Source organism: Microcebus murinus, chromosome 18 (assembly GCF_040939455.1).
Source record: "Microcebus murinus isolate Inina chromosome 18, M.murinus_Inina_mat1.0, whole genome shotgun sequence".
NCBI lineage: Eukaryota > Metazoa > Chordata > Mammalia > Primates > Cheirogaleidae > Microcebus > Microcebus murinus.
Genome location: NC_134121.1, coordinates 40,730,704 through 40,741,052, shown reverse-complemented (window position 1 = coordinate 40,741,052; position 10,349 = coordinate 40,730,704). Strand labels below are relative to the sequence as shown.

The 10,349-nt window shown below is 41.3% G+C and overlaps 1 protein-coding gene across 1 annotated transcript in view; it reads left to right on the top strand.

Moving 5' to 3' along the window:
- The first annotated feature begins 282 nt into the window (after positions 1–282).
- NPEPPS (aminopeptidase puromycin sensitive) overlaps positions 283–10,349 on the top strand; it is a 98,862-nt gene continuing 88,795 nt past the window's right edge. The window contains exon 1 of the mRNA XM_012765965.3: positions 283–614. Within this exon, the coding sequence (XP_012621419.1) occupies positions 354–614 (261 nt within the window). The 5' untranslated portion in view covers positions 283–353. The remainder of the gene's footprint in view (positions 615–10,349) is intronic.

Genomic DNA, 10,349 nt, shown 5'->3' with positions numbered 1-10,349 from the left:
AGGTGCAGCGACCGGAGGCGCCCCACACCCCACGCCCCACGACGGCGCCAGCAACTCAGCGCCCTCCTGCCCCGCGGGCCGCGCCCTCGCCGCCCCGCCCCCTGCCCCGGCGCGCGCGCGCACTCAGTGGGGGCGCGCCCGGCCGGCGGGGCCGCGCACGCCGCTGCCGCGGCCTTCTTCCCTCCCTCCCTCCTAGCGGGCCCTCCTCCTCCCTCTCCTCCGCCCCCTTTCCCGTAGGCAGCCCGCCCGCCCGCAACGCCTCCCTCCCGGCCCCTAGCGCTCTGGCTGGGTCTCTCCCCCGCCCCCTAGGCTCCCCCGGTCGCTCTCCTCAGGCAGTCGCCCGCGCTCGGTGAATGTGGCTGGCAGCCGCCGCCCCCTCCCTTGCTCGCCGCCTGCTCTTCCTCGGCCCTCCGCCTCCTTCCCTCCTCCTTCTCCTCCTCAGCCGCTCCTCTCGCCGCCGCCGCCGCCTCCACAGCCTGGGCCTCGCCGCGATGCCGGAGAAGAGGCCCTTCGAGCGGCTGCCTGCCGATGTCTCCCCCATCAACTACAGCCTTTGCCTCAAGCCCGACTTGCTGGACTTCACCTTTGAGGGCAAGCTGGAGGCCGCCGCCCAGGTACGGCGACCCTTGGGCGCCGGGAGCGAGCTGCTGGGCGAGCAGTTAGGCCGCGCCCGCGGGCTGGACTGGGGGCCTTGCCGGGAGGGCGGGTGGGCCTTGGGGCTGGGGCTGGGGCAGGGAGGCCGGCCCAGGGGACAGGCGCGCCCCTGTGGGCGGCCGCGGGGCGCCGGGGCCGACGTGCTCTGCCCTGCTCGGCTGGGTCCGGGGCCGCGCTGCGGGAGCGCCCGGGAGACGGCCGTCCTGGCGCGTGCGCCCCTCCCGGGCGAGCACACCTCTGCGGGGCTTACCCCCCACCGCCGGCCCTCCCGAGCTTGGTAGTGTTCTGAGAGAGCCTGGAGGGGGTTGGGGAAGGCCGGAGGGGTCATGGGAGTCCCCGTTCAGTGTCAACCTCCTGACTGAGTTCTTTTCTCTGGTTCTCCCTACACCCCACGGGGGATAGATTGGAAGGGGCGGTTATCTGGGACTCTGGCCTCCGCGCTGGAGCGAGGAGGGGAGCTTCTGGAAGGGGGGAGAGGGTGAGAAACGAGAATGTTAATCCCAGGCAGCCTTGCTGAGTTCTCCCCGCCTGCTCCAGCCCAGGGGCTGGGTTTCCAAGATGATCCGCCCCCTCCCCCTTCCCCTCAAGTGACAGTGCAGCAGTGACTTTGTTCTCGCCTAACCTCTAGAGAAGCTGCCCGAGGACCCCATCTCCGCTTTTCCACCTATCTTCCTAGCTTTGTAGCCTTTAAAGCTGATGGATTTATTGCTACAGTGATGGTTGCTTAGCAGTACAGTCTTCTCAAAGAAGCTGTTAGTTTTAACGAATCACTGATGAAAATATTCCATTACTCTTCATTGCAGTTTTTTGGTGAATCATACTCCCCTCTCTCCTCTCAGCATTATCTGAAGTATTGTTTGATCTTGGAGACCATTGGTATAGATGCCCAACAAAGGTCCTGGACAATAGCCATTTATGATACCATGTTATATGATGTCTTAATGTGAAGCCTTTAATGAAAAATGGGAGCTGTTTAATAATCATCTGTAAAAAGAGTGGTATTAAATATATTTTGTTTCATTTCCATTCCTACTGTAGCCAGGGGGAAAATCAACCTTAGGCCTCAACCTTAATAAACAGGGTGTATGTAGCAATGAAATAAAAGAAATGTAGACTGGTACTTGAATGAATTGAAAGTTGGCAGTTATCTTTGAAAGCCAAGAGGTTATGATACTTGGATTGAAAATTTGGTTAAAAGTACAGAACTGAAAAGTATACTGTCAGATTTGGGGCACTGATGTGAAAGCATGAGAGCTCTAGGGTCTGTCTGTATCAAAAGGCAGAACTTATCCCTGTGAAAATGAGGTGATTTAAAATTTTTCCATTAAGAATATGAATCAGAGTGAGTGCATCTTGGGTCTAAATTAGGATTTGGGAGGGTTATTTGGGAGACTAAGATTTAAGCCAAGTGACTAGAGTGTTTGATATATATTGGCAAGAGGCAGATGGGAGGAATTGTAAACAGTAGTGTGTCTTGTGACTTGGCAAACCTTTGGGCAGAAGGACCTAGCAATGAATGAGTTCACATTATGTGAAAAGACTAACACTAAAAAAAAATTTGTTTCTTTATTTCATTAGTTGGCATAATGATTTATAATTTTGGGAAGCATACATATTTAGGGAAAAAATTTTTAAAAATGGTACAAATTTTTAAATGATTATTTATTAAGAAGTATATTTAAGTGTTGGGATAGAACAAGCAGTGACCTGCTTCTCCTTACCACTTTTCTACTTTTCCAAAGAGATGAGAAATATGTGGAAGACTGCTTTGTGCCATTGAGGGTGAATGTGGTAATGTATTAGATATTAGTAGGGAGCTGTTTGTTAATTTGATACAAGAAAATAAATTGATTATTTAAATAACATGAATTTTTCAAAACATTTTTTTCAGGCTGGATGGCAACACAAATTAAGGACGGCATATTAGTGAATTCTAACTGGCTTTTATTTATTTATTTATTGATTGATTGATTGATTGATTGATTGACTGATTGATTGATTGACAGAGTCTTGCTTTGTTGCCCAGGCTAGAGCGAGTGCCGTGGCATCAGCCTCGCTCACAGCAACCTCAAACTCCTGGGTTCAAGCAATCCTGCTCTGCCTCAGCCTCCCCAGTAGCTGGGACTACAGGCATGCACCACCATGTCTGGCTAATTTTTTCTATATATATTAGTTGGCCAATTAATTTCTTTCTATTTATAGTAGAGACAGTCTCGCTCTTGCTCAGGCTGGATTGGAACTCCTGACCTGAAGCAATCCGCCCGCCTCGGCCTCCCAGAGTGCTAGGATTACAGGCATGAGCCACCACGCCCGGCCTAACCTGTTTTATTAAAGGTTGATTAGGGCTGGGCTAGGTGTTTCATGCCTGTAATCCTAGTACTCTGGGAGGCTGAGGCTGGAGGATTGCTTGAGCTCAGAAGTTCGAGACCAGCCTGAGCAAGAGTGAGACTCTGTCTCTACTAAAAATAGAAAAATTAGCTGGGCCTTGTGGTATGCACCTATAGTCCTAGCTAGTTGAGAGGCTGAGGCAGGAGGATTGCTTGAGCCCAGGAGTTTGAAGTTGCAGTGAGCTATGATGATTCCACTGCATGCTACACTGGGGGACAGAGTGAGACTCTGTCTCAAAAAAGAAAAACAAAAAAAGGAAACTGAACCCCCTCCCCCATCACTTAATATATGGAGGGAATAGCCTCCATATATTAAAATATAAAAATATATGGGGATAGAAGTAAAAAGCATGTTTTTGAAATCCATGAATTGGGGCAGTAAGTTAATTGTGGCATTAGGTGGTATCTTATTATGGAAATTTAAAAATATTGACAAAAATTTGTATCTCTAGAAACCTTGATTTAGAACTAGTATTGGGTCAGTTTCCTAACAGTTGGAATCACATTACACAAAGTATGCAAGTTGCTTTGTTGCTTTAGTTGCAAAATTTTATGATAAGCCCAGAGTATTTGTACAGGTTACATATTAGAAACTTAGTGGATTTTTAACTTGGCCTGGGGTGTGGACTCCTGAGGAAGGTGAAGAAATTAGTCAGTGTGCATTGATTAGTTTTCTTTCATGTGAATGTGGTCTAATTCAGCAGGTTTTTTTTTTTTTTTTTTTGAGACAGTCTCACTTTGTTGCTCAGGCTAGAGTGAGTGCTGTGGCATTAGCTTAGTTCACAGCAACCTCAATCTCCTGGGCTCAAGCAATCCTACTGCCTCAGCCTCCCGAGTAACTGGGACTACAGACATGTGCCACCATGCCCGGCTAATTTTTTCTATATATATTTTTAGTTGGTCAATTAGTTTCTTTCTATTTTTAGTAGAGACGGGGTCTCGCTCAAGCTCGTTTCAAACTCCTGACCTTGAGTGATCCACCCACCTCAGCCTCCTAGAGTGCTAGGATTACAGGGGTGAACCACGGCGCCCAGCCTAATTCAGCATGTTTTGAAAATGTGTTATTATGGGCCTAGAGAGATTTTTCCCTAGGCCCCAAATTCATTTCATTTCATTCCCTCTCTCCTCCCTTTACAGTGGATACTTGACAGCAATGGACTTTTGTAGATGTTTTAAATTCTGACCCTCTCCCTTTGTGGATAATAAATTAAAATGGATTATAGGTTTATGTGAGTATGGCTACAATTTCTGGTTATGTGTATGCAGTGATTGGTACAGTAATTGGGCTTTGTCTTATAGAAATATTTTACCTGTGTTGGGGAAATGAAGTTCATCCTTGAAGGCCAGAAATCAGGATATGCTAGCCAATCCCTGGCCTCCACCGACAAAATATTCATGTTGGAAGTGACTAAATTGGCACTACAAGGAGAGTTACAGATATAGTAATTTGTTTGGCAGGCTAAAAACTTGGCACCTACATGGATGTTATTGTCAACCTTGTGTTACGGAATTTTCTGCCCAAACTTTGCATGTTTTCTATGCAATCATTTTGGCAGTCTTTTATTACTTTAAAAAGTGATGAAATTAATAATTTGTCAGCATTGTGCTTGATCACTAAATGGTCTTAAGAAATTAAATTAGAAATACTTGTTAAGGAATTGAATTTATTCAGACATTTTCTTCTGTTTTTGGAAATGTGTCTATGAGGAAAGAAGTATGAGAAACTGTTTTGTATGTTAAGCTTTATCTAATTTATCTGGCAATGAATTCTGCAGTGAATTTTCCAGATAACTGAAGCTTACCCTTTGGGGCACTTAGACTTTAAGAAAATATTTACTGATTTGGATGGAAATATTCCTAAAATATATTATCGTTTTAAGTTTTATAATTCTTCATAATCTAGGTTTGTTTCTCTTCTTTTTTTAAACACTAGATATCATTCTGAACATCTGTCATTGATGCTAGAGTACTTATAAACAGAGAAATTACCCCAGAGTATATGCTGAAATTTATTAGTTTCATATCTGTTCTTTAAGGTTGTTGTCCTTACTCTCAGGTTATTACTTCTTGCTGCTTATTGTGCCTTGTTGCTGCCTATTGTGTAATGTCTTCTCTCTTGTAGTTTACTGAATTTGATCTGAAGAAGTCGAAGTAGCCAGATAAACAAGCTCGTTTAAGCATAAAAATAAATTTCTATGTGAGAATTTGATGGATTCTCTTCTGAGTAAAGGGTTTGAGCTTTATTGTATGAACTTTGTATCATGTATTTTGGCTTTTCATCCAGGCCCATTTTTTTTTTAAACTTCCTGGTTCTAGTGAACTGATACTGTCTAATACAGCCTGGGTAGATGTGGTCTTGAGTAGTAAATTATCTATGAAGCTTCTCTGAACTTTGCCATATAAATGAACCTGTTCTTAATTGTAAAGTAAATCTTGTTCTAATCTGTATGTGAGTCAGTGGGAAAGGACTGAGCCTTCTGATAGCTTTTGTTGTTAACTTAGATTAGTTCTCTAGATTTTAGAGATTTCATTTTGAACACTATATAAGTATGTGGTCATTTGTAATCTCTTTAAATTTTCATTTTAAATTAGGAAATATTTTATTAATAGAAACACAGAAAAGTAACCCACTACCAGATTTAACAGATGTTAACATTTTGTCCCATTTGCTTCAGACTGGGTGTGCTGCTTTTGGGAAGTAAAATATTACAGATACCATTAAAGCCCCTTTCCATCTCTTCCCACTTCCTCCCCCCAGAGATAAATTCTGTCTTCAGGTAGGTGTGTGTTATTCCCATGTATAGTTTTAAGCTTTTATTGCATATGTAAGTAGCCACAATAATAAATACAAATGTCCTGTGTATTTAAAGATTTTTACATTAATGGTACTTATTTTTATTTATTTATTTATTTATTTTTTACTGACCAGTGTTAGAATGGTACTTATTTTTGAACTTATGCAACTTGCTCTCTTTTGTTAGAAAGCTTGGTTTATTTTGAGTTTACTAAGTATTTGCTTCTTATTGTCTTAACAATTATTACAGTATTTTGAGGGTGAAATCACTTATTAGGTAAAATGATTTAGGCTTCAGACAGGTATTTGGAATTGTCACACTATTCTTTTACTAAAATCTCAGGACTTTGGCAATCAGGGAAAGAACTCTGAGTCTTACTATAGTAAATGTAAGATGTATTCCTGAGTGATTGTAGTAAAGACTCATTTAGGAAAAAATTATCTCAGATAGCTGCCTCCCTGCTCATAGGAAACTTCCATTGTAAAATTGCCTCCAAAGGTCAAGCTGCTTCTTTAGTACAATCCTTACTTAGTATTTGGTTCAGTTGAAGTGCAGTCTGTATAGGAGTCCAAGAAGATTTAACCCTGGGTTTGAAACAAAGAATATGCTAACATTCTATCCTTTGAGAGCATCAAGTAGAAAAATTGAAAGTGAACTTGTTATCAACGCATTTGCTTCAACACATTTATGTGCTGACTTTAACATTTCACTTCTATTTTAAACTTGGAAACTATCGATTTTAAAATGCTGTAATTTCTTTTTCTTTTTTTGTGACAGAGTCTCACTCTGTTTCCGCGGCTAGAGTGCTGTGATGTCAGCCTAGCTCACAGCAACCTCAAACTCCTGGGCTCAAGCCATCCTCCTGTCTCAGCCTCCCAGGTAACTGGGACTATAGGCATGTGCCACCATGCCTGGCTAATTTTTTTCTATATATTTTTAGTTGGCCAAATAATTTCTTTGTTTTTAGTAGAGTTGGGGTCTCGCTCTTAGGCTGGTTCTGAACTCCTGACCTTGAGTGATCCTCCTGCCTCGGCCTCCCAGAGTGCTAGGATTATAGGCGTGAGCCTGGCCTTCTTTTTTCTTTTTTATCTCTAATCCCGTGACAGATTAACTCATGGATATTTTAAATTACCTTCTTTGGATAGTACATATATACTGATATCCAAAGTACCATGTAATATAGCACATAGTTCTTACATTTTATATCATGATCAGGCAGTTTATAAATTGTTAGGTGAATGCTGTTAGATGATATGAGAACATAGTTGAATCTGTGTATGTGTGTCTTTTTTTTTTTTTTTTTTTGTGAGCAGTGGAAGATATGTATGTGTGTCTTAATAACATCTATATCAGGCACTAAGTGATCAAATAAGTGTTTTCCATAGATTATCCCATTGTTTGGCCAGCTTTTAAAATCAATGTATCTCTAATATGGGACAGAATATACTGACCAGTTTTTAAAAATTGAGTGGAGTTTTATTTTTGAGATAAGTATTTTTGTTCCTTTGGTTCTTCTCTTTTTTTTTTTTTTTTTTTTGAGACAGAGTCTCATTTTGTTGCCCAGGCTAGAGTGAGTGCCGTGGCGTCAGCCTAGCTCACAGCAACCTCAAACTCCTGGCTCAAGCAATCCTCCTGCCTCAGCCTCCCAAGTAGCTGGGACTACAGGCATGCACCACCATGCCCGGCTAATTTTTTATATATATATATATTAGTTAGCCAATTAATTTCTTTATATTTATAGTAGAGACGGGGTCTCGCTCTTGCTCAGGCTGGTTTTGAACTCCTGACCTCGAGCAATCCGCCCGCCTCGGCCTCCCAGAGAGCTAGGATTACAGGCGTGAGCCACCGCGCCCGGCCTGGTTCTTCTCTTTTACCCTTCCAGAAATGGCAGTATGCTGGGGAAAAAAATTAGTAGTTATTCAACAAGCAGTTTAATTCATTAGTACAAACAGGTGTGTTTCTCCTAAACACAGGAGGAATTGAAATGTAATTGCATGTTGTGCACTATGCCTTTCCAAAGTACACAGATACTTTCTCTCAGAATAGTTACCATAGTAGTGTGCTAAGTGTGATTTGGCATATGTAATGTTGTACAGGTATTTTGACATTAGTAGATTAACTCCTTGGCTACCATTAAATTCACTATAGATGTTGATGGATGAAAATGTGGTTGCCTAGATAAGGATTATGACCAGTAACCAAACCACTGTTATTATTCTGTTGGCTTCAAACTCTAAGAGATTTTTATTCATTTTACCCTTTGGAGTATATCACAGTAAGTGCTTCATTTCTCTGTATTTTGGAATTTTTTTTTTTAAGCTCAATTTATGAATAGGCAAAGACTTTTTTTTGTTTTGTTTTTTGTTCAAATGTAGTGCTGTAAATGTCCAATTGGGCATAAAGGTTTCAGTGCTGTTTAGGTATGAATTTAACAGTGTGAAGGAATATTGCCACTTAAACAATAAAAAAGGTGTTCATTAAATGACATTTTTTGTGTTGAAAAAGGAAGATTTATGAGGATTTTTTTTTAAGTGAGCCAAAGTGATTTCACTTTACATGTTAGAGAGTTTGACAGCTTGTTATAGGCTTAATAACATATTATCTGTAATTTAGGTCAGGTAATTTTAGTTTGTAATTAATCATGATTAAATATATGATAGTTATGAATAAAATGATTACTCTCGTATACAGCTTTTTCATACAGATACCATATTACTCTGTTACTCTTACCTAGTTTTTTTTTTTTTTTTTTTTTTTTGAGACAGAGTCTCACTTTGTCGCCCAGGCTAGAGTGAGTGCCATGGCGTCAGCCTAGCTCACAGCAACCTTAAACTCTTGGGCTCAAGCAATCCTGCTGCCTCAGCCTCCCGAGTAGCTGGGACTACAGGCATGCACCACCATGCCCGGCTAATTTTTTGTATATATATTAGTTGGCCAATTAATTTCTTTCTATTTATAGTAGAGACAGGGTCTCGCTCTTGCTCAGGCTGGTTTCGAACTCCTGACCTTGAGCAATCCACCCGCCTCAGCCTCCCAGAGTGCTAGGATTACAGGCGTGAGCCACCGCGCCCGGCCTCTTACCTAGTTTTGTGGTCTGTTCAGTGGTCTAAGAGTACTACTGACCTGCACATAGATTTTGTTTGGTCTGCAGAGTGTTTTTGAAAATTTTGAATTAGTTGCATCAATTAAAAATTGGAGGTTACATGAAATCTGGATTCGTGCCTTTTTTTTTTTAAAGTCATCAGTAAACCTGCTTGTTCATTATAGCAGTAATTGATTTGCTCCAAGAAATGCCTACCTCCTCCTTCCTTTAGAGGGATGCGCGTAGCTTTCAAGTGGTCTCCTGCACTCACCTACCTGTCTGGCTGGCACCTGTAGGCATTTGTTTGTGATTTAGAGCATCTGTATTTTTATTATTTTAGATTTAGACCATTCAGATGTCTGAAAGTGAATTTGAGATTTTATTTAAAGCAGACTAAATATAAAAAAGGTTATAATTAAATTGAAAAATGGGCAAAGGTTTTAAATAAGCAATTCACAGAGGAAAACTTAATGGCCTGTGTGTGTGTGTGTGTGTGTGTGTGTGTGTGTGTGTGTGTGTGTAAGTAACTCATATACATATGAAAAAAAGATGCTTACTAACCAGTGTTACTGGTAATCAGGGAAATTCTAACTAAATCAACAATGAAATATCATTTAACACCCATCAGATTGTCAAAAATTTTTAAAGTTGGCCAGGTGCGGTGGCTCACACCTGTAATCCTAGCACTCTGGGAGGCTGAGGTAGGCGGATTGCTCGAGGTCAGGAGTTCGAAACCAGCCTGAGCAAGAGCGAGACCCTGTCTCTAACATAAATAGAAAGAAATTAATTGGCCAACTAATATATATAGAAAAAAATTATCCGGGCATGGTGGTGCAGGCCTGTATTCCCAGCTACTCTGGAGGCTGAGACAGTAGGATTGCTTGAGCCTAGGAGTTTGAGGTTGCTGTGAGGTAGGTTGACACCACGACACTCACTCTCTAGCCTGGGCAACAAAGCAAGACTCTGTCTCAAAAAAAAAAACAAAACAATTTTTTTAAAGTTTTTTAGAACATGCTAAAAGTGGGATTGATTTATTCTTTGCTCATGAGAGTGTCAATTGATACCACTCTGGAGGATAATTGGCAATTCTTGGTAAAGTTGGAAATATATGTCCTACAACCCAGAAAGTCCACTATTAGGTTTCTTTTCCTGGAAACCTCTCATGTATACAGAAGAAAACATGGACCAAGATGTTTATTGTAGTACTATTTTATTTAAATAAACAAACAAAAAATTATTTAAACAAAGAGGAAATAACCGTATTTCCTTCAGGAAGGGAATTGATAAATAACTGATTTCTTCATGGAATGGAATACTATTATGCAGTTAAAGTTAGTGAATTAGATCTGCATCAGCATTAACCTATCTCAAAAACAATATGTGAAAAAAGCAAGTTGCAAAAGGTTATACATACACATTTTGATACCATTT